The sequence below is a fragment of the Zonotrichia albicollis genome, chromosome 11, assembly GCF_047830755.1.
Source record: "Zonotrichia albicollis isolate bZonAlb1 chromosome 11, bZonAlb1.hap1, whole genome shotgun sequence".
NCBI classification, from domain to species: domain Eukaryota; kingdom Metazoa; phylum Chordata; class Aves; order Passeriformes; family Passerellidae; genus Zonotrichia; species Zonotrichia albicollis.
Genome location: NC_133829.1, coordinates 18,212,660 through 18,235,727, shown reverse-complemented (window position 1 = coordinate 18,235,727; position 23,068 = coordinate 18,212,660). Strand labels below are relative to the sequence as shown.

The window sequence follows — 23,068 nt, the reverse complement described above, 5'->3', positions numbered from 1 at the left end:
TGTCACAACACGGGGGAGGCTCTGCTGCCTCCAGGGATGCACCCTTACCCCTCCCCATCCACCCCAAACACCCAGAGCCTGTTTGCCCTGATAGAAGTTTTATTACAGAACTTTAATGGCACTGCAGGAGTAAGATAATTCATTAGAGCCTTAAAACCCAGCCTGAAAAATAGATATTTGCCAGATCTCATTAACCCCCTGGCTGCGGGTCTGGTCTGGAAGCAGGAAACTAGTTTCTCTTCAGTAAGAAAATATATGTTGCTAAATGAAAAATATACAGTTAGAAGAGTTACTGGCTCACAAGCTGTTCTTCTGGGGGTGACACCTCTACCAGCTCCAGCATGTGGAACGAGGGGTCGCTCACGTGGAAAAGAGGAGGTATAGTGTATATAGAAAAAAAAAAAAAAAAAGGCAGAATTCAGGTTTGTTTGCTCAGTCCAATTAAGAAATGGCCTTGGCTTCAGGCAGGAATGCTTCCCAGTACTTCACCAGCTGCAGGGAGGAGAGGGAGAGAGTCAGGAGCCTTGAGGATGGGTCATGCTTGAGAGATTCACAAGCACGGCCCAAACTTGGACATAACCCCACATCGGGGAGCACTCACCTGCTGCTGAGAGTTCAACAACGTCTCAAGGTATTTCGTGACATGATTTCTGAAGTCCTTAGATTTCTCTTTCTGCAAGAGATGGCCATGAGGCTGGAGCAGCCACCAAAACCCTCCAGAGTGCGGGAGGGGGAAGGAGAAACCAGCAGGATTTTGCTGTTCCTCCTGGGCCCCGCGAGGAGAGCAGCACATGGGAGGGACACAGGATCTTTGCCCACCCAGCTCCATTTTAAGGTTCCCTGTGGGGAAGCCCCCTCAGCGACAGCCCAGCTCACACATGCTGGGATTCAGGGATGCTGCTGTGGCAGGAGGAGGGGCAGGAGCCCGGGTCAGTGCCAGGGGCTGCCCCACGTACCTCGAAGCGGATCACCTCCTTGCGGATGACGGCAGAAATGCGCTCAAAGTCCCGCTCGTACTGCGTCACCCGCGACTCCCACTGCAGGGACAGCAAGGGCACCGTGGGCACGGGAAAAGGAGCCTCTGCCCCCTCTCCATGGGGCTCTGGAGCCACCACTGTGCCTGTGAGAGGGGCTGCTGGAGCAGAGCTCAGCCCTTGGCACCGCCTTGGCGTGGAGGTCACAGGAGGCACCAGCAGCCTCACTCAAGGCTGGCTTGGTCCTTGGTGTAACCTGGCCACAAATACCTCTCCCTCCTGCTCAGGAGGGGTCCCCCAGCCCAAGAGATCCTTCCCCAGCCCAAGAGATCCTTCCCCAGCCCAAGAGATCCTTCCCCAGCCCAAGAGATCCTTCCCCAGCCCAAGAGATCCTTCCCCCCTGCAGCAGGGAGGGCAGGAGCAGAGCAGAGACCCCACGCTCCGTTCCCCTACCTCCGAGATCTCATCCTTGGCCTGCTGCAGCTTATCGGGTTTGTTTGCCCACAGCAGCCTGGCCTCCATCTCCCTCTTCTTCTGGAGCATGGTCTGGGCATCCTGCCACCGCTGCCAGGTCCTCATGCGCTGGTCAAAGGCTCCCTGGGGGGAAGGAGGGGCACAGCTCTCCTGACAAGGGGACACAGGAGCTCCGGGACCAAAGCTGAGCCACAGCACAGACTGGAGCATCCACAGCTCCTGTATGGAGGGGTCAGCCTGCTGGACTTGCTCCTCCCATGGGATTGCTCTTCCCAGTGCACCAGATGGGCTGTGTGGATTTGATGCCCAGGTTCAGGAGCACTCAGCACTCAGGCTCTGCCAGAGCAGGCACTTGGCAGGTCAGTTTTCACCCCTGTATCACAGGTTAGCAGCTCACAGCTTCAGCCTTCACCTCTGGAAGGGCTGGGGGTCACCCACAGGCCCTGAGCTTGCTCCACATCCCCTCTGGAGAAGAGCAGCACAGCCAGGCCTGACCTACAGCATCTTCCAACCTACCCAGGGCATCCCTGCCCAACCAGCAAGGCTTCCCTCTGCCTGAGGAGGCCATGCCCTGCACGCCCTGTGCTCTGCCCTGTGCTTGAGTCTGGAACACCTCCCTGCCCTGTGCTTGAGTCTGGAACACCTCCTGGCATCCCTGAGCCTACAGTGGGCACAAGGAGCAGGAGCAAAGGAATCCTCACCTTCACGACCGAGAGCAGGCGGATGTAATCCCCTAGGAGCTCGGCCAGGAGGAAGAAGTCATTGTTAGCCTGTTCATGGTGCAGCTGCTCGATCTTCTCCTCCACCTCAGCCAGCTGGGAGAGGGCCCTGGACAGGGCTGTGTTGTCCTCTGAGCTCCCCAGCATGGCCAGGCTCTTGGCAAACTGGGCTGTGTTCAATGCCAGCTCTGGGGAACGGGATGAGGGTCAGGAGAAGGGCCTGGCTGCACCAGGAGCTCCCCAGCAGAGGGTTCAGCTCCTGGAGCTGCATCCCACAGCCCCAGGAGGTACTAGCAGGGAGAGCCAGCAGCTCCCAGCCATGAGGAAAAGGGAAGCAGGAAAGGGAAGGGAAGCAGCTGAGCCTGAGGACAGGCATAGCTTTGCAGAAGTCAGTGAAAAATGCAGAGGAAGGAAAACATCCCCACTCCCAGAGGTCAGCTCTGCTCAGGTTTGCTGCAGCAGCATTCAGGCCCATGAGGACAGGCTGAGGGAATGAGGATTGATCAGCCTGCAGAGGAGAAGGCTCCAGGGAGAGCTCAGAGGCCCTTCCAGTGCCTAAAGGGGCTCCAGGAGAGCTGGAGAGGAACTGGGGACAAAGGATGGAGGGACAGCACACAGGGAATGGCTTCCCACTGCCAGAGGGCAAGGATGGATGGGATATTGGGGAAATATTCTTCCCTGTGAGGGAACTGAGGCCCTGGCACAGGGTGCCCAGAGCAGCTGTGGCTGCCCCATCCCTGGCAGTGCCCAAGGCCAGGCTGGACAGGGCTTGGAGCACCCTGGGACAGTGGAAGGTGTCCCTGTCATGGCAGGGGGTGGAACAAGATGGACTTTAAGGCTCCTTTAGCTCCCAAGCCACCCTGGGATTCTGGGATCCCACAGGACCCCGCTTCCCTTCCACGCTGCCATCCCACCTTGTGCAGCTGCACACAAGAACTGGGGTGACCATTTCTGGTCTCCCAGGAGGAAGGGACAGAGAGTCCTTTACAGCACTGTCCCAGCTCCTTGGCAGTGTCCCTGGGACAATGGTGACCCCCTGCAGGCCCAGCCCAGGTGTGTCCCCGTGTCACCTTTGCGGTGGTTCACCAGCGTCTCCACCACCGCGTGCAGCTTCCGCAGCCGCTGGTCCTCGCACTCCACCTCCTGCAGCTTCTCCTCAAACCACTGCAACGGCAAATGCAGGGCTGATTCCCACAGGAGGGCTTTCCCTGCACCCAGAGCTGGAGCTGGGAAGGGCACACAGCTATGAGCGAGGACAGGGATGCCCAGAGGTGCCCCACACTCACCATGTCCGATTCGTTCATCTTGATGGTCATTTTACTGACTGCATCCGTGGCTTTGTTGAACATCTTCATTATTCCTGCTCCGCTCAAGGTCTGGGTTCCTACTGCTCTTGGGAGCTGGAAAGGAATGGAAAAGTTTGCTTTGCCATAGGAGATGGAGGGAGTTGGGAGAGCTGGGGGTGTTCACCTGGAGAGGAGAAGGCTCCAGGGAGAGCTCAGAGCCCCTTCCAGTGCCTAAATGGGTTTCAGGAGAGTTGGGGAGGGACTGGGGACAAGGGATGGAGGGACAGGACAAGAGGAAACGAGTTTCCACTGCCAGAGGGCAGGGACAGATGGGATATTGGGATGAAATTCTTCCCTGTGAGGGTGATGAGGCTCTGGCACAGGTTTCCCAGAGAAGCTGTGGCTGCCCCATCCCTGGAAATGTCCAAGGACAGTGGATGAGGCTTGGAGCAACCTGGGACAGCAGCAGGTGCTCCTGCCCATGGCAGGGGGTGGAATGAGCTGGGCTTTTTAAAGTCCATTCCAGCCCAAGCTGGAAGCTTTAAACTGTGTAGGTATATTTCTTGTAATGTCTTCAATTTGTGTTAGTCTGGAATTGACTCACTGCAGGAGCTTCTGCCCTGTTCCCTCCTTTTCCAGGGTTGTCTTTACCTTTTTATGCACTTAAATATCACATCTGTCTTGAGAACATTTGTATAACAGAACCTATTCTGATGTCAAAATAAATATATATAGACAATAAAAAGGAATTTACTCAACCTTCAAAGATGAGGGTTAGTCAATTGTTTAAAAAAAAAAAAACCTGTCAGAATGAAGTTGAATAAAATGCTTGTCTGACCACACTAAATAAGAAGTAACATTATATTAAATAATGTTACTTACAAAGGCACTGTAGTTCTTTCACCTTCTTCATCTGGCAGCCATTACATTAAGTGGTTCTGATGATTCTGTTTTGCCCATGAGGCACCTGCTGAGTGACCTCTCCCTGCCCTTGTGTTTGTTTTCTCCCAGCTGGTGGGCACCTGGGCTCTGACACTCCCCTGACACTGAGCTTTGGGGGACCCTGCCTCATTAACTGCTCAAGGACCATTTCCTTCAGCACTGCCAAGAGTTCCTCACTCCACCCTACTGACCTCCTCCTTCTCCAGGAACTCCCTGACGTCCGGGTCCTGCAGCATGGTTGGATGGCTCACCACCCTCCGTAGGTACCTGTGGGAGAACAACTCCAGGAGTTACTCTGGCTGTGCAAATCCAGCTTCTGATTTTAAATCTGTCCATCACAGCCTGGTATTTACTCCAGAACAGCAGCTGGGGGGCTGGAAATCAGAGCCAGCAGCTGCTCTCCTGTCTCCCTGGGGAATTTGGTGGTGCCACCATGAAGAGCAGCCCTCTCTGAGGTCCCTCACCACTCCAGGGGCAGCTGAGGGGGTCGTACCTCTCTAGAGCAGCCCGACGTTTTTCTAGGAACTCTGCCGAGGAGGAATCTTCTTTCCCAACTTTCACTTTGGTCATGCCTAGCACAGAGGGAAGATGTGATTAATGAGCTGCTCCAAACTCTACACAAGAGGTAAAGTGGTTTATTACAAGGGAAAGTGGTTTATTACAAGGGAAAGTGGTTTATTACAAGGGAAAGTGGTTTATTACAGACTACCAGGGTGACAGTGGAGGAGAGGAATCTTACAACAGGAATGAGACTTTGGAAATCTGAAATCTGCTCACACCCAAGGAACTGACATGCAGGAAAGAGGCAAAGCAGTGGGCTGAACTCAAGTGAACAGCAATTCAGTGACACCACTGAGGTTTTACTCTTCACCAAGCAGGTGGGGAGGCACCTGTGAACTCCATCACGGATTTAAGTGCAGAGCTCCAGGTATGGAGCCATTGCTTTGTGTGTGCCACGGAACCCAGATTCATTTCCCTGCCAGCTCTGAGGCTGCTGCAGGGCAGTCCCTGGGCCCAGAGCTCCCTCAGAAGGGCTCAGGGAGCTGTGGAGGGGCAGCCCTGGTGCAGGGCAGTCCTGACTCACCGATGAGGCTCTTCTCGGGCGGCGGAGGGACGATGAAGCCGTTCTGGGCGTGCTTCTCCGACAGCTTCTCATAGAGCCCCAGGAAGTCACTGAACCTCCTCTTCACCGAGAACTGCTTGCTCCTGAACATGGGCATGCTGGTCTGGGGAACACATGGCACGTGGGTCACACTCCCCCAGGAAAGCGGTGGAGTGGGACAGCACCAGTTCTGCAAGGTGTCAGCAGTGTGCAGAGCAAGGTCTGGCCCAAGTTTTCCATTGTTTCTCTCCCAATTGGGCTCTCCCTCGAGCCAGCAGCAGAATTAATGGCAATAAATAACAAACAGCTGTTCCTGCAGCCGTGGGCTGCTTAGTAAGCCCTGCCCACTGGCTAATCCCATCATCCCTGCTCCACACGGGAACAGGGACACACCCCTCAGGCCACCCAGACCCACCAGGGCTTTGGACTGAGTTTGCAGAGCAGGAATTAAGGATAACAAATCCTCTTGTCTCTTCTTCAGACCACAGGTTGCCTGTAGCCCAGCAGCCATGGTACAGGCAGCTGGAGCAACTTTCCAGAGCCCAGAGCCAGACTCCAAAGCATTCCAGCAGCTGCATTTCTCATGGAAACTGAGGGGAGAAGGTGCTGATGTGAATGCAACTACAGCAGCAGCTCTGCAGAGAGTGCTGAGCTCAGGTCAGCTCAATCTGCTGCTGCCACTGGCACAGAAACCTCAGCAGCAGCCCCGGGCTCAGGGACTCTCCCAATGGATGCCATTCCTGCTGCTCCCTGCAATGCTGAGCATCCCTCTCAGCCAAGGCTGCAAAGAGGGAACTGACTGTGAACATAAAGCCAGTCTCCTTTCAAACAGATTCCAACCCTATTCCTCTGCTGGGCTCATCCTTTGTGGATTATAACTCCTGAATCCACAGAACAAGGCATTCAAGCCTCCTGTTTATTTAGGTCACTGCTGGCTTGGCTGAGGACACACAGTCCAGCTGCCTTTAAGCATGGAAAAATAATGGAAAATGAGACACAGAGGGGTCAGACATACCTGCGTTGACACTTTGTAGGCTACGTAGGCATTCATGCCATCCCCTAAGGAAAACAGAAAGGAGGTGTTGGTGTTGCAGACAACTTTTATGGAAAATCCTTTCCTTAGGATTTTTCCTCCTGAGAAGCGGAGAGGCCTCAGGAACAAAATGTAAACAATGGTTATCTGCTGCTGTGGAATGCAACAGGGGGATCTGTGGTTGTTTGTAATTAATGGCCAATCACAGTCAGCTGGCTCAGACAGAGAGTGGAGCCACAAACCTTTGTTATCATTCTTGGCAATTCTATTCTTAGTCAGCCTTCTGATGAAACCTTTTCTTCTATTCTTTTAGTATAGTTTTAATGTAATATATATCATAAAATAATAAATCAAGCCTTCTGAAACATGGAGTCAGATCTTTGTCTGTTCCCTCATTCCAAGAACCCCTGTGAACACGGTCACATGTTGGGATCACAGCATCAGCACTTTCCACTATTCCCTGAGCACAAAGCACAAGGCTCCTGACCTTTTCCTGCCTCAGTGATCCTGATTTCGGGTCTGATGGAGCCCTGGATCTTCCTGCAGAACCAGAGGCAGCATCCTGCTGCATGGCCCTGGACTCCTGCCCAGCAGCCACTTCCCGACCTGCTTCTGCCTCCCCACACTTCCTACAGAGCCAGCCCTGACAATTGGGCACTTGTTGTGCCAGCAGCCTCTGGGCTGGCTCCACACATCTGCTCACACCCAACAATTCAGGGGCTGTGGGGCACATGAAACAGTCCATTCAGGGGATGCAAGGCAGCCTGGATGGGGCTGGGTCCTGGAACACCACAGGCAGTTTGCTCCAGCTCACACAGCAATCCCCTTGTTCACCTGGCAGTTCATCTGAAGGGCACCCTCTGAGCTCCAGTGCTGCCCTTAGGATACATCGGATTGACACCTCCCAGCTCCAGGGATCACAGGCCATGCAGTGGGAACACTCATGGGGCTGCTCTGCTGCCTGGGATCTGATGTACCCCTGGGTTTTCTGCACCCCAGAAATTCCACATGGCTGGTTGTGACACTCTGACCCCTCTTTCAATGGACAGAAACCCTCTTGCTTCTCATTTTGAAGCCAGAGTCGTTTCCCTGGCAAGCCCAGCTTCCAGGGAATGTGCCAGAGCATGGAGCAACGCCCTCAGCTTCAGGTTAAGGGAATTTTGCTTAGCCCATGCCAGCTGCACACAGGGCAGTGCTGCCTGGAGGTCATGCCAAGCTGGTCACCACAGTCCCAAAAACCTGGCTCTGGGCTTTCCAGAACCTAACTCTGCCTGGCTGATTCTCACCCTGGGCTTTGTGCAGCATCATTTCTTTAAGATGCCAGAGGAAGCTTTGGAAATGTTATTCAAGGCTCAGGTTTGGGCTCAGAGAGAGCCCAGGGGCAGGAGCTGCAGGGCCCAGCCTGGCTCCCCCAGCCCTTTCCCATGCAGGATTGTAACTCACCAACTTTCTCTGGGTCACTCACTCCCACAGTCAGGTCAAATTTGTCCTCCTGCTCCTCCTCCTCCAGCTGTTTGGAGAAAGCACAGAGGGACAGCAAGTGAAAACCAGGAAATCAGGGTTGAACCCACCCCAGCGCATCATGGTGAGCTTGTGCCCCTGCAGTCTGACCCTTCCAGCTCCTCCTGGTTGTGTCCAGGCAAGGATCCCACACTGGGTTTGTTGTTCCCACCCCACTCTCTGCCCAGACTGATGCACAAAGTGCTCAGCCCCAGGAAGAAGCTGCAGAGCTCCCATTCACAGCTGGGACCCTCAGGAGCAGACCCAGCACTGTGCCAGCTCTGGAAGGAGCCTGGACCTCCACAGGAGCAGGAATGCCACTAGGCTGAGCTGAGCCCCACTGCAGAGGCATCAGTCCCACACTGATGGCCTGAGACACAAATCAGGGCATTCAATAAGGTAATTACATATTAATGACATCATTTAAGAGTCATGTTTCCAACTGAGAACACAGAGAGGTTCCTGCCAAAGCCAGTTTGGAATTCTCACCTCCTCATAGCTCTTTGAAAGGTTTCTAGAAGAACTTGCTGCTACATCTAATGAGGACACAGGACTGGAGGGTTTGGGCACCTCCTTCTTCTGGTTGTTCTGAGTGTTGTCAAGGGACAGCTCCACGGTGGCATCTGCCAAAAGAAGTTTGCAAGGGTCAGCCTCTCTCTTGGGGTTCAGAAAAGGCAATTGCAATATTCTCTGATTTGTGGGGGGATCCAGGAGGTAACAACAGCCTTAAGCAAAGAAATCCATGGGGAGAACACCTGTAAGCACTGGAAGAGCACAACAAAGCATTGTCACTGCAGAAAGAGCATTTGAACACTCCTGCTGGAGAGCAGCATGGCAATCCAAGCAAGTTCTTGTTCCAGAAGGAGCCAGGCATCACCTCTCACTGATCACCCCCTTGATGGGGAGCTGCACCCTGGAGCAGCTAAAGCCAAGGCAGATGATTGTACCTGGGAGGAAGGATCCTTCCCAGGCCACCTCTCCACCTGGAGGATGTAAAAGCCTCCACCTCTTAGCAGAATTATCCAGAACTGACCCTCAGCCCATCATGCCAGGGCTGGGGAATGTCTGACTCTCCTCATTCTCCCCTTCTGAGGGGGTTTGTGTTTCCTGTCCCTTGGGAACAGCCAGGTCTCTACTAGAGATGCTTCTTCCACTGGTGTGGAGCCAGGAGAAGGTGGAGAAGGAAAACTCTGAGGAGACACTCATCACCTCAGGGCTTAAGGCAACAAAAAAATCTCATTTTATTCCTCCTCAGCTCCCAAACAGTTTCTCCTGTGGCAGGGGCTGCTCCAACCTTCCTGAACACAGAGCAAGTGGACTCAAACATGCATTTGAAATAAGGATTTATGATCTGCTTTTGGTTATGGGGATTTCAGGCTATCACTCCAGCACACCCAGACTCACCTGCAAACAGGTCCTGGTCATCCTGCTCCACGTGAACTCCGTTCTCTTGGGAGGAGCTGCTCACAGGGAGAGGAGGTTCCTCTTTCAGGGCTGGGGAGTTGCTCTGTGAGAGGATTAAAAGGTCAAAGGCAGGTCACACACTGAGGGATGCAGGAGCAAACGTGTCACCCTCCTGTCCACCACCCTGTGCCCTTCACCCTCACCCTTTCTGCCATTCTTAAGGACAACAAGTGTCACACCAAACTCTGGAGCCACTCTCCACCCAGAAAGGACCATGCTGGCTGCTGGGACAGGCTTGGGGACAAGGGGACAGCCCAGCTGAGAGCTTTCATGCCAACCAGTCCTCCCCAGCAGAAGACAGAGCTGCTCCAGCATTCCTGTTACAGATGCCTGCATCCCAAGCCATCCCTCACTTTGCAGGCAGGCAGATTTCCCAAGGATATCTTCCCCCAAGGAAGAAGGGGACAGCCAGTGCTGCTCTGCAGGTCCCAGCAGAGAACAGAACAGGTCATTGATGGGCAGTAAATGGAGCTCTAACAGAGACTCCTTGGCACTCTCTCCAGCAGGGCAGTGCCATGGGATCACATCACTCCTGAAGGAGTGAGGCTGTGCTGAGGCAGCTTTTCTTTAAGGTGGTAAAAACAAAACAGCCATCAAAACACTCGGTGGTAAGAGCTGCTGTATTTTAGGATGTTTTCCTAGAGGAGGGAGTGCTCTCAGCTTGGATCACAGCAGTTAAAGGCAGGAGCTGTGTGTGTTAGTAATGGAAACGGGGAGCAGAGCCCTCCATGGCAAACATCCCTCCAGACTGGTGTCCAAGCCAACAAGAGGCCTGGTGCCAGTGGTGACCCACGAGGAAAGGGCTCACACAGCTCCTCTGCTCCCCCAGGGAATATTAAGGCTCATAAAGAAGCCCACTGTGCATGGACAAAGTGGTTTCTGCTGTAACAGCTTCCCAGCTTGCCTTAAATTTAGTTCCTCAGTTCCTCAGACCCGAGAGCACCACGCCCTGCTCCCACTTCTCCATCTGCTGCTGCAGAGGAGCTGTGGCCTGCTTAGATCAGCCCATAGAGGACAGCAGCCATGTCTGGGCTGGATTCAGCACCCCAACATGCCCCTGTGCCAGGCTGACCCTCACACAGGGAAACAGAGCTCCTTGGGAAGGGCTGATCCTTGGGGGCAGCCTGGAAAGGGCTGTGGTCAATCAGGGATCCAACTCTGCCAACACACAGGTGAGTCCTGCTCTGCTCCTGCTCAGGTCTGACCCAAACCCTGCCCTGCTGGTTCCCAGGTGCTGCTGAGCCTCCTGAACAGCAGCCAGGCTGAGCTGCCTCCCCTGCTGCCCACAGAGTGTTTGCCTAACGTTCAAGGGCACAGCCAAGCAAAGGCACCGGGTCACAAGAACGGGCCTGTGTTAGTTACAACAGGCTTCCACAAACACTGATAAGCTGCTGGGCTCAGCAGCCTCCCCTGCCAGCACTGGGATTGTGATTCCCATGAAATCCCACAGCACTGTGTGCTCACCCCTCCTGGTGGGCCACAAACCATCCATCCACCTCCCACACCCTCCAGCTCCTCACCAAAGGAAGCTCCTGGGAAGTTCCAGACCATCTCCATGGCCTGGTGCCTGCCACAGGTAACAGCACCTTCCTCCTGCAAGGCCCAGGGCTGGACTTTCCCAGCTCTGCAAACAAACCCAGCTGCTGTTCTGCCCACAGCAGTGTGGGTTCCACCCTCACAAGGTCACAGTCCATCCACATTGCCCCAAATCTCCCTTTTCCCTGCTGCACAGCACAAGCACAGCTCACAGACAGCAGGCAGGAGCTGCCCCAGGGCTTTGTGGCAGGGGCAGGAGAAGCTTGGCCGGGCCATTCCCAGCAGGTTCATCTGGTCATGGCCACAATCTCCTGCTCGAGGCCTCCCTGGGCTGGAAAACAGCAGAACATTCCTGGAGAACTTCCTGCCACAGACACCAACTCCTCCTGTGCCTCCAGCTGGACCTGGCAGGCTGCACAAAGCCTGGGTGAGGTGGGCAGAGGCTCCCAGAGCTCAGGGAATCACCCCCACAGCATTCCAGCCTGCAGGAAGGGCTTCTGGGGCCCCTCTAGCTGAGATCCCTGCTCCATGGGAGATGCTGATCCCAAGGACCAGAGGCTGACTGGGGAAATTCAGCAGACTGGGAAAGCACCAGTCAGCTTTAGCTCCCCTCCTGCCTGCTGGTCCCTGCCTGGAGCAAACCTGGGAAATGCCAGCAGGAACTTTCAGCAACCTGGATGTGCTGCACAGGAGACTGCTGGAAACAAGGAAAGCTGCTGACCCCCTTCACACTTCCCCCTTCAGCACAGATTTGTGCAGCAGCCCCGGGTTTGCTGAACCAGCACCACCAAAGGCTCCAAACCCCTGCTGCAGCCCAGGAAGGTGTTGGAGCCTTTGGTGGCACATAAACCCCCAGCACAGAACCCTGGTGAGCCCAGGGAACACTGGATGCCTCCTGTCCCCTCACCAGGCTCAATCTCAGCCTGAAGGCACCACGGCAGCACCAAGGCAGACGGAGCCTCACGGTGAAGAGGCTGAGCTGTGGCTGCCCCTGAGGGACCCTGAACCCCACACTGCTCCACCAGCTGCCATGGATACAACACCTTCCAGCAGAGCAGGCTGCTCCCAGCTCCACCCACCCCGGCCTTGGGCAGGATTTCTGCAGGATCAGAGAGGGAACAGCCCGGGCACACGGGAGCGGCCGAGCACAACCCTTCCCTCGGTCCCGCAGCCACGGGAGCGCTCCGAGCCCCGCCCGGGCTCCCCCTGAGGGGACACCACACCACAGGCATCGCCCCCTCACGCTTTACTCGGGGGATTTGGGGGTTTCCGCACAATTTTCACCAAGCCCAGAGGATGCCCCGGGCAGCTCCTCTCACACGGGCCCGGCCCCGCAGCGCCCCGGGGGCGGCGCGCACTCACGCTGCCGGTGAAGATGTCCTCGCCCTCCGAGTCGCTGTCGGGGGCGCCCAGCCCTTGGTGCTCGGGGAAGGGCGGCGGGCGGCGCTCGGCCGGGGAGGGCGAGCGGGACCCGCGGCTGCCGCCCGACGCCATCGCCGCCGCTTCCGCCCGCGCCCGCCCCGCCGGAAGCGCCCGCCACGCCTCAGCCCGCGGGGCGGGGCCTCGGCTGCGGGCGGGATGCGGATTGGACAGCGTCTATGCTCGCCCCGCCCCCGCCACCAGCGACAGCCAATGGGCGCCGCAGCTGGCAGGCGGCGCGTCGTCACCATGGAAACGGGGGTGCGGCCGTGCCATTGTGGCGGCGGGAGGAGGAGCGCGGGGAGCTCAGGGCGCTCTGTCCCCGCCGCGCCCCGGCTGAGGGACAGCGGGACCCGGACACCAATCCCGTGTGCTCTCACAGCCCGGGGAGTGCTCCCGTATCGCCCAGAACACACGCCAGGCTGAGCCCCTTCCCCCCGAAAAACATCGCCAGGGTGAGCCTGGTGTGTCTTGAATTAGCCCCATAACCTAGAGATGTCCCAGCATGAACCCCAGACAAAGTCCAGGGCATCCCAGAATGAGCCATATACCACTCCAGGTGTCGCAGAATGAGCCACTGACCTTGAAGATGTCCCAGGATGAACCATATTCGCCCCCAGGATGTTCCAGGATAAGTCCCAGACCCTGACGATGGCACAGCATGAACCCCATATATTCACCAAGACATCCCAGGATGAGCCACAAACCACTGAAGTTATCCCAGGATGAGTCCTATACTCACCATGATTTTGCAGGATGACCCTCTGACCTTAAAAATGCCCAGAATGCACCCTACACCCCACTGAGACATCCCTGGATGAGACCCATACCCTTACAATCACCTCAAGATAAATCCTATCCCACCAAAACCATCCCAGGATAAGCCTCATACCCTGGAGGTAGACCAGGATGAGCCCCATACCCTAAAGTTGCCCCAGGATGAAGTCCATGCAACTACCAAACATCCCAGGATGAGCTCCATAACCTCAAGACTTGCCAGGATTAATCCCATACTCCCAAAAAGACATCTCCAGATAACCCCCAAGACATCCCAGGATGAGACACACACCGTGAAGGTGTTTCAGGATTAACCCCATACAATACCCAAAGACAGCCCTGGATGAGCTCCATACAACCCAAAACATTTCAGGATGAGCCCCACACACCCCGTTCCCCCCAGCCCATGGTCATGGGTCACCATCATCCTGTGGGGCCAACAATGCTCTCAGGAGAGCACCAGGAGGAGCTGGGCAGGTGAGATACCCTAAATTTCCATCAGCTCTGGATTAAGGGAGAGCATCCAGATGCAGCTGAAGGATCTGGGGGTCCCCTGAGCTGGATTAATTCCTGGGTGCTGCTCCATGGAGAGGGTCTGCTCCTGCAGGTGGGAAGCACTGGGTGCTATGAGGGAGTAACAGAGATGGGTTTTGCTTCTTTTCCCTCAGCTTTCTCCTGTAACAGAGCAGCAAAATCCAGCAGAGATCTCCAACCTTCCATGCTAGAGACCTTGGTGTAGCACACATTTGCAGCCAGGTCACACTTTCATCCTTCATCCACTCAGGCAAGGAGCAAACAGAAAACAGAGCACAGCTTATCTTTATCTGAAGGACTTGCCAGTGTCCTCCCTAGCTCCTGCTATCAAGGAGCAGCTGCTCATTCCCTCCTGCCTGAAATTCTCCCTGGGATTTGGAGCAGCAAGGTCTGTTCTTTCACTGGCAGGTGAGACCCACGCTGGAATCCTCCCCAGATTGCCTCAGTGGGGTTGGAACAAGGGGTTTACCCCACGGAGAACCTGCCAGTGTCACTCTTTTGAAGAGGATGGCTAGGAATGAACAGAGCTGTGCCAGAAAACTCCCTAAGGATAAAGCATGAGGAGCAGGTACATCCTATAGGATGAGCAGGAGATAGAAACTACCAGGACGATTGGGAGGTCCTGCCCTTGGGCTTTGCACTCCCTGAAGGAGAAGAAACTGAGCAACCTTGATGAGCAGTGAAGATAAATCCCACCCAAACCCCCACAGCCTTATTCTCTGTAAATTCTCCCTTTGGCCCCTAAAGGATGCCCTTTTAAAGGAATAGTTTTATCCACTCAGGGTTACAGCTTGGGCAGTCTGAGGATGAGACAACTTTCTGCTGCAAATCTCTTTTGGGTACACACCAGGCTTTGGGTGTCAGGTTTAGGCCTCTGGGTGGGTGGAGGTGGCCCAGTCCCAGCTCTCCCACGGGATCAGGGGAAATCCCACCACAAAACCAGGCAGGAGCTACCAAGATTCCCACAGTGGAGCAGACATTGCACACACTCAGCCTCAGATAGAAAAAGTGAGGATCAGCTTGGGGGGGTCAGAATTGCTTAGGAAGATGCCTTAAAGTACTTCCAGCTGGAAGACTTCAGACTAAACAGCCTTTGGGAGCTCATCAGAGACAAGTGGTGCTTTATTACCCATCCACATATGTGCATCAATCTCTATTTCCCTATCAGGACAAACTCTGACTTACCTTCCCCACTACATCCCTTCTTTTCCAGCCCATTTCCCTCCCTGTGTGCTCAGATCCCCTCTCCAAGCACTCCTTTCTCCTCCTCAATCCTGGGAGCATCCCTCCCTTCTCTCCTTGCCTTTTGCCAGGGGTCTCCCTACCCAGCAATGCCCATAGGACCACTGTGCATCCAACACAAGCTGCCCCAGAAGCCAGAGGAGCTCATTCATCACCTTTTTATTTTATTTCAAGCACTGTACAGAACGTGCCATAGACAAAACCCCCTTCCCCAGGTGCTCCCAGCGCCCCTGTGCCCTGCCTCAGCCCCCTGCCATGACCCAGCACCCACCATTGCCAGGGGGGAGGCCAAAATAAGTTACACCCACCCATCCCCGTGCTCCGGGGCACCGGGACAGGGTGGCATCACATCGGTGCCATCCCTGCCGCTGCCCGTGTCACCCAGAGTGCCCTGCACCAGGGTCAGTGCTCATTTCCAAAGCCGCGGCATCGGGCCCTGCCCATTCCCGGCTGCAGACCCCACCCCCGCTGCCGGGGCTCAGCAGAGCATGTCGGCCTCGGTGGGCAGTGGGGAGCACCTGCAGGAAAGGATGGGATTGGGGTGTCAGGGTGCTGATCTGCCCCAAAGAAACAGCAGCAAAGGCAGCAGGAGCAGCTCAGCCCAGCTGGAGGTAATTCCGAGGGGGGTGGAAGCAGTGAGCCCCCAGTGCTGTCCCCAGGAGGGCCATTGCAGCAGTACTCACTCAGCCATCTTGGCTGCCAGGTGGTAAACTGTCTGCTTGTCCAGGTAGCGGCAGAAGAGCAGGACGAGGTTGCTGGGCAGGAAGAGAGGCTCTGCCAGCGAGGCTGTGGGCAGGCGTGACAGCTCCTGGGACATCAGGTACACCGTGTCCGTCCTGGGGACAGCAGCACAGGGAGTGAGCACCCCGGGGAGCAGTGACAAACCCACCCCAGCTCACCCCGGCCCTCACCAGGCCTCGAAGTCCCCTCTGCACGGCTTCAGCGGCGCGTGTGAGGACAGCAGCCTCTCTCCGTGGCTCAGCAGGGAGTACAGCAAGGAGATGCCAAACTGCAGGAGAGCACCAGGAGTGTCACAGCCAGCAGCAGTGGCACCCCAGGGACACACTCAGGCTCAGGGCCAAGTACCTGGTTCTTCAAGGCCATCGTGAGGGGGAGCTCCGAAGACTCGGGCAGAGGCCGGGTGAGCTCCTGCAGGACCTCGATGAGTTTGCTGAAGGTCATCTCACCCACCACCTCATTCAAGGGGCTGTAGAGCAGGGGGAGAGACTGGGCAGGGCAGAGGGGAGAGCAGGAATCTGAGATCCTTGGACCTGTCACAGCCACACCCCCATCCCAGCCCTTGGAGGGGAGGCCACTGCCACCAGGACTGCTGGTGGCTGACTCCTGGAGGCCTTCTCCTCCCCATGGATGGGAAAGGGTTCCTGTCTCATGCTGACCCCACAAGGCAGGCCCCCCTCATTGCCCAGGGTGCCACCCCCAGCAAGAACAGAGGAGGAAAGAGACAGCCCAGGTCATCCCTGCCCTGGCTGGAGGTGCTTGCCTCATCCAGCACATCCTTCTTCATGAGGAAGGGCAGGTGGTAGGTGATTGCCAGCAGGATCTTCTCCCTCTGCTCCCCAACCAGGTGGGGCAGCAGCCGGGCCACGAGCTTCTTGCCCTTCCGCACACACAGCAGTTGCAGGAATTCATCTTCTGCCTCCCTGGGAACAAAGCCTGCGTTGGCACAAATCCCAAGGGACCTGGAGCATCTCTGTCCATCCAAAAGGACAGCATCAGCTCCACTGGAGGACAAGGTTCACAGGCAGGGTCAGCACAGGCTGCAGTGACAGGATGGATGGAAGGAAGGACCCAATCCTCCTGTGACCCAGACCTGCTCATCAGTGACCATCTCAGATCCACAAGGACCAGGACATGCTGCTTGCTCCCCTCTCCCACAGCACAGACTCACTCTTCACTGCTGCAAGCCCTGATTTTCAAGGCTTGGTAGATACTCTCCACTTTTTGGCTCTTCTGCTCCTGCTTCTGGGGCTGTTGCTCCCCTGGGGACGTTTTCTGTTGCACCTCCTCTACTTCCAGCAGCTGCAGGAAGAGCTGGAGAAATGACACAGAGTAAGGAGGAAGCTTGGGCATCTACCAACTGGCTGTCCAGGATGCTGCCTAGGTAGTCATACCCTTTGAGAAATCCCTGGATAAAAACAGAAAACCTGGGCCATGCTGCCCTTCGCCAAATCACCACTCGCTCACCTTCTCGATCCTGTGCAGCGCCCGCAGCCGGTGGGTCCCTGCAGCCTTTGGGAGGGTAGAAAGGAAGGCACAAAGGTTACAGCCATCCCCAGACACTACCACCAGCTGCTCCCTGGGGAGCAGAGGTGACTTTTCCCTGGGGAAACCGTGGCCAGAGCCCAATCCCACCCCTTGGCCAAGCACAAATGACACTGGTGAGGTGGTACCTCCTCCAGCTGTGCGCCCCAGCCCACTGCTCAGGACAGCTGCTAAAGCAGCATCTCTGGCAATTTATGGCCCCAGCCAGCCCAGCTTCCCTTCACCTACCTCCTCCTCCACGAGGGCATGGTGCACAGCATCGATGGCCCGGCGAGGGCTGTAGCAGGTGGACACCGTGACCTGGCCCAGGGACCCTGCGATGCGCACCACTGCGGGACAGCAGGAACACGGTGACAACCACACCCCAGAACAGCTCACCCAGCCCCCCAACACTGCCCCAGCCCCTCACCAGAGTCATAGGTCTCCACTTTTTGGATGAAAGGTGTGACCAGCTTGGGGGGCTTGTTGCGCCTGCCCAGCAGCTCCTCCTCCGCCTGTTTGCGCTCCAGCCGGTGGTAGTAGGTCTGTAAGAACAGGAAAAGCCAGGAGTCCCCTCCACCACTCCTCAAGGGTTTCTCCAGCTCCCAAAGCCCCACCCTGACAGGAACAAGCTGCAGGTGCTGCCAGCAGGAGCTCACCTGGTAGTAGTAGTCATCATCTATATTCTCACTCTGCAGCTGCATCATCTCCACCTTGACAACCCAGTCCTTCTCCTTGGAAGTCATCAGCCCGGCATAAGGGTCCACTTTCCGAGACCACAGCTTCTTGGGGGAGACACTGGCACAGGAGAAGAACTCAGCCCACTGTGCCCACCCAGAGCCCCCCTGCCCTGCACCCAGAAGACCCCCATACCTCTGCACCTGCCTGCCCTGCCGCTGCATCAGGATGCGCTGGTGCTGGGGGTGCAGCTGGGTCATGTGGCTGGGCATGCTGCAGGGGACACCAGACAGGGGTCAGGGGGGTTTTGGGACCCCTCCAGCCCCACCCCAACATCCCACTCCTGCTACCTGAAGTTCAGCTGGCCCATGGCTGAGGGGCTGAACAAGACAGCAGGGTCCAAAGAAGAGGCCATGGGCCTGAAGTGCACGCCCAGGGGCTGGGGTGGGCTGCCCACGGTGGGGGAGCCAGGCTGGAAAGGGCTTGGAGGTGCAAACCCTGCTGTCTGAGAAGGAGAGAGGGGATAAAGGGTGTGAGCCTTCCCCTCTGAGCATGCCAGAGAGGTCAGCCAGCTCTGTGCTGGCTTCTGGCTCCCATTCCTCTGGCAAAGTGCTACAGTGCCACTGTCCCCATCCCCTGCCACACCAGGGCCACCTCAGTGGGGCCGTGGCAGTGGCTCAGAGCCCACGTTACCTGGCTGGGACTGAAGAGTGCAGGGGGTCTGCAGGCAGGTGGGAAAGGCTGAGGAGAGCACGGGGAGCGAGGAGACATCATGGGTGCCTGGTGCAGAGCAGGAGGTGTCAGACAAGCCTGTCCTCGAGGCTGCACCTCCAAGGAGGTGAGGCAGAGAAAGAGGGGATGCAAAAGCACTCCCAAACCTGTTACCTGCTGGAGAAAGCACTGGGAGAAAGGCCTGGGGGACATCAGTCTTAAGTCAGGGCACTTGAGCCGGGAAGAGCCCCCATAGCCCCTCTGCACAGGAGAGCCAAGGAAGTCGAGAGCCATGTTGGGAGATGGTGGAGGTCTCTCCAGCACCTGGAGGATGGCTTTATCCTGTGAGAGGAGGCAGCAGCAGGTGGGAACAAGGCACAGCTGGGAGCAGTTTAGCTCCCTCAGCAATAGTTAGCTCACTAAAACCTGTGGTCACTGCTCAACCAAGAGCAGCTGTGCTCCCATCCTCATAGAGTGGAGCAGTTGGAGACCCATGGGAACACCCAGCATGGGGTCCCAGTCCCCCCAATCTCAACAACTTTACCTTCAAACCCAGGCTCTGCTTTGGGTGGGCACTCACAGCCTTGCACCCAAGACATCTCTGTCTACCTCCAGAGCCATTTGGAGATGCCCCAGGTGTCCCAAATTCCCTGTGAGACCCTTGTTCCAGAGTAGGGGGAAACCCTTAGCTCCAGCATGTACCCACCTCCAGCATGAGGTGGCGAGGGACACTGCCAGGGCAGGAGCCCCACGTGGGATCCATCGCCCCCTGGAAAACAGGGAGAGGCTGGCATGAGCCAAGTGAACAGGAGGAGAGAGCAGGGGACACCACAGCAGCCACCCTGCCTCATCACCAGATGGGTGGGGACATTTTTACCATGTCCTCCTTGTCAAACTCTTCCCAGCAAGTCCCAATCCCACTGTCCAGCACTGCTGAGTCCTGGCTCTGCAAGGAGAGGGGAGTTAAAGGCCTGCCTGTCTGCCCCAGTGCCCCCTGTGGGGCAGGACCCACAGGTGTGGGGATGGAGGGGAGCAGCAGGACCCCTGTCTGCTCACACATCACCTCCAGCGTGGGTTTGCTCCGCACAGCTCTCATCACTGCTGGGTCTCCCAGTTCACTGGGCTCCTCAAAGCACTCCTGATCCTCCTCCTGTTCCTCAGTGTCCAGCTCCTCTACCTCTTCCTCCAGCTGAGAGTTATCCTGCTCCATCTCTGCCTCCATCCCACCTTCCTCCTCAGCCAGCTCCTCCAGCTGCTCAGCTGCTCCTCCAGTTGCCTCTACCAGCGTGTTGGCCACCTCAGGGCTTATCTCCGGTACCACCAGGAGTTTTGGGGCATCCTCCTCTGTGGAGTCTCGGTCTTAGAGGGGGGAGCAGCGCACAGCAGGGTGGGTGAACGCTTTGGCAGTGTCCACCAGGGTGTCTGCTCCCCCCGAGTGCTGGCAGGTCCTCCAACACCAGGACTCCCCCGAGGCCTTACCTAACCCAAAAGTCATCTCGTTGTACAGGTCGAGCTCCTCATCCTCCTCAGCCATCTCTTCCAGCAGAACTGCATCTTCCACCAGCAGAAAATCCTCGATAATCTGGATTTGGAAGCAGCAGATTCCTCTCTAAAGTAGAGGTAACCCTAGCATACTCCTAAAGTGGGGAGCGGCACCCAACCTCCCCCTCACTCTACTGCTGGTGCCAGGAGCAACCTCCAGGGCTCACAGCTGGAAAAGGGAAAAGCAGGAGCAACCCCCAGGGCTCACAGCTGGAAAAGGGAAAAGCAGGAGCAACCTCCAGGGCTCACAGCTGGAAAAGGGAAAAGCAGGAGCCAGCGGCGCTGCCGGCGAGGACAGGACGCGCAGCTCAGCCCACGGCTGTGCCGGCACCAGCGAACGCCGGCACGGAGCAGCACCAGCGCGGCTGGGCTGGGACACCTTTAGGCTTCAGAGTGAACACCCGCTACGAGAACATCCCACCAGCACCTCCAGGGCAGAGCCTGCTCCGAGACCGACCGCGCTGGGGAGCGCCAGCCCCGGAGAACGAGCACCGCACAGGGAGCGGGACGCCGGGAAGCGGCAGCGGACAGGGGGTAGCGGAGCAGGGCAGGCACTCACAACGCGCTCGCCGCCCTCCGCCATCCCGCGGTGGTGCCGCCGCCTCCTCCTCCCGCTCACCCACCCTCCGTCCGTCCCGGGTCCCCGTACGGGGGCACAGTGCCCCCGCCGCCCCTTTTATGGGCCGCCCCCGCCGCCCCGGCATGCGCCTGCCGTACAGCATGGCGGCCCCCAGGGGTGGGCCGCGCATGCGCACTGCTCTGCACTAGGAGCCTGCCGTACAACATGGCGGCCCCCAAGGGTGCCCCGCGCATGCGCACTGCGCTGCAGCGGGAGCCCCGGAGCCGGGGGGTAGCGGGGATGGAGGGGTCCGGTGACCGCACCTGCGGCTCTCGGGGCACAGAACGGCCCAGCCCGGCTTTCCCCGCTGCTCCCACCGTGCTGTTCTCAGAGCTGATATCCCTCTGGGGCGTTATGGAAATCTGGTGGGATGTGCCCTGAGTATTCTGGCGGGCAACGCCGAGCACAGGTGTCAACACTAACACTATAAATGTCTGTATCCCACAAAGCATAGCGGGTTGCCCTTATTCCCCTGAATTATCCCCCTGAATACTCGGAGAACCTTGGTCATGTCACCCACTCTCAAATAATTCTGCTAATAAAAGCAGAAGTGTCCCCAAAATGGAAGATTTGGCTACTTCAACCAAATCACTGTGGCTTTTAATAAACATCACGTGGAAGAGTTGTGCTTCTCTTTACTGGGAAATTCCAACAGGTGGTGTGGGTTAGAGTCATTACCAGGGATTCACATCCCAAAGGGCCCATGGAAAGGATCCATGTCCTGCCATCCTCTCCCCAAGGCGAGGGAGTGTTCGCGTGGGCAGAGCCAGATTCACCCCTGGGACAGCTGGACTGGGCTGGTGACTCCTGCTGTGGTGACCCTAACAACAGCTCTGCCACCAATGGAGAACTCAGGGATTATTTCTGTTGGAGCCTGAGATCCCTGATAAGGCTCTGGCTGCAGCTGCATCTGTTTATCCCACGCTGAGGAAAACATCGAGTGTTTTCAGCTGGCACTGCTCACTGAGCAGCCAGCAAACCCAGCAGGAGCAGGGCCAATGGGAACTGATAACAAGTGTTTTCAAGATTTTCTTTTGCTTGGCCTCTCCTGATTTACCTGCTGCCTTTGGGGTGTTTACCATACATGCTTTATTAATTTAATTTGTATTTTAATGAGATACACTCAGAAGTCCTAAGGGGATTTAGTGTTTTGGTACTTAGACCATGCTGCTGTTTTCTCCTCACTAGCAGTGACTTGACTTTCTTTTCCCTTTATTTTCCTTCTAAGCAGCACTACTGGGACACTCAGTGGCATTCCTAGCCTTGCTGGGCTTTGGTACTCACAGTTCTTCTGGAGGAGACACCAGAAAATCTGGTTCTTTGGTGTTAGAATTCTCGTGCTTTATATCAGGGAATTCTCATGTTTTATGTGTGCTGTGCTCCAACAACAGTCAATTTCCCACCCTGCAGCTGCTGGAATGGGACATTCCACACAGGTTTTGAAAGAGGTTAAAAAAAGAAGGTGGATAGCTTGCTCCACCACAGGCTGTTGGTGTAATACCAGCCCTGGATGCAAAATCTGCAAGAGGTGACTTTTACCACAATTTAGGTTGGAAAAGCCCTCTGTGACCATCAAGTCAAATCATTCTTCCAGCACTGCCGAGGCCACCACTAACCCATGTCCCCAAGTGCCGCATCCACAGGGCTTTTAAATCCCTCAAGGGATGAGGACTCTACCACTGCCCTGGCAGCCTGTGGCAAGGCTGGACAGCCCTTTCAGAGAGTAACTTTTCTCTAAGATCCAATCTAAACCTTTCCTGGTGCTTTATTGAAGCTGCTTCCTCTTGTCCTCTCCTTTGTTCCCTGGGGGTGGAGCACAACCCCACCTGGCTGCTCCCTTCCCTCAGGGAGTTGTAGGAAGAAGGTCCCCCGAGCCTCCTTTTCTCCAGGCTGAGCCCTCCCAGCTCTCTCAGCTGCTCCTGGTGCTCCAGCCCTTTCCCCGGCTCTGTGCCTTTCCCTGGACACGCTCCAGCCCCTCGATGTCCTTCTTGGAACGAAAGGCGCAGAACTGACCCCAGGGTTTGGGGTGTGGCCTCAGCAGTGCCCAGCACAGGGGACGGGCGCTGCCCTGGGCCTGTGGCCACAGCGGGGCTGGTCCCGAGCAGGTGCCATTGCCCACCGGGGTTCATGCCCAGACGCTGTTTCCCGCTGACGCCCCGGGGTCTCTGCCCGGGTTTTCCCCCCACTCAGCACGGAACTGAAAGCGAAAGCGCTTCCCCGCTGGCTCGCACAACCCCGGAGCTCCCGTTCTACC

General features: G+C 56.6%; 2 protein-coding genes across 3 annotated transcripts; both read right to left on the bottom strand.

The window, feature by feature from the left end:
- Positions 1 to 187: 187 nt before the first annotated feature.
- Positions 188 to 12,579, bottom strand: SNX1 (sorting nexin 1). Of its 2 annotated transcripts, XM_005490300.2 has the most exons (15): positions 12,393 to 12,578; positions 9,435 to 9,537; positions 8,520 to 8,653; positions 7,974 to 8,040; positions 6,513 to 6,556; positions 5,480 to 5,621; positions 4,889 to 4,967; positions 4,587 to 4,662; positions 3,454 to 3,567; positions 3,238 to 3,331; positions 2,150 to 2,355; positions 1,428 to 1,571; positions 957 to 1,037; positions 602 to 673; positions 188 to 492 (listed from the first exon to the last, which is right to left on the bottom strand). In XM_005490300.2, exons 1-15 carry the CDS (start codon positions 12,522 to 12,524, stop codon positions 442 to 444), a joined length of 1,539 nt encoding a protein of 512 aa, XP_005490357.2. In that variant the 5' UTR covers positions 12,525 to 12,578; the 3' UTR covers positions 188 to 441. The 2 variants fall into 2 exon arrangements, with proteins under 2 accessions (XP_005490357.2, XP_074405786.1); XM_074549685.1 differs by lacking the exons at positions 188 to 492; positions 602 to 673; positions 957 to 1,037; positions 1,428 to 1,571 and adding an exon at positions 1,674 to 2,061 and having other exon boundaries at positions 2,092 to 2,355; positions 12,393 to 12,579.
- A 2,619-nt stretch (positions 12,580 to 15,198) lies between these two features.
- On the bottom strand, positions 15,199 to 20,917 carry PATL2 (PAT1 homolog 2). The gene is given in 20 exon segments (XM_074549684.1): positions 15,199 to 15,520; positions 15,686 to 15,838; positions 15,914 to 16,011; positions 16,089 to 16,229; positions 16,504 to 16,663; positions 16,912 to 17,054; positions 17,208 to 17,252; positions 17,514 to 17,614; positions 17,695 to 17,809; positions 17,924 to 18,062; positions 18,138 to 18,215; positions 18,293 to 18,447; positions 18,636 to 18,722; positions 18,828 to 18,995; positions 19,360 to 19,422; positions 19,531 to 19,599; positions 19,717 to 20,012; positions 20,133 to 20,235; positions 20,755 to 20,829; positions 20,831 to 20,917. Coding segments are annotated over 20 exon segments (2,316 nt in total). The 3' UTR covers positions 15,199 to 15,480.
- Positions 20,918 to 23,068: the final 2,151 nt, after the last annotated feature.

Bases quoted from the DNA above. Each gene is read 5' to 3' on its own strand.
- SNX1 (XM_005490300.2), bottom strand. From the start codon at position 12,524: ATGGCGTCGGGCGGCAGCCGCGGGTCCCGCTCGCCCTCCCCGGCCGAG. The intron at 9,538-12,392 runs GTGAGTGCGCGC...ATCCTCTCACAG, and splicing joins AGGACATCTTCACCGGCAGC to AGCAACTCCCCAGCCCTGAA. The intron at 6,557-7,973 runs GTGAGTTACAAT...TGTTTTCCTTAG, and splicing joins GAGTGACCCAGAGAAAGTTG to GGGATGGCATGAATGCCTAC.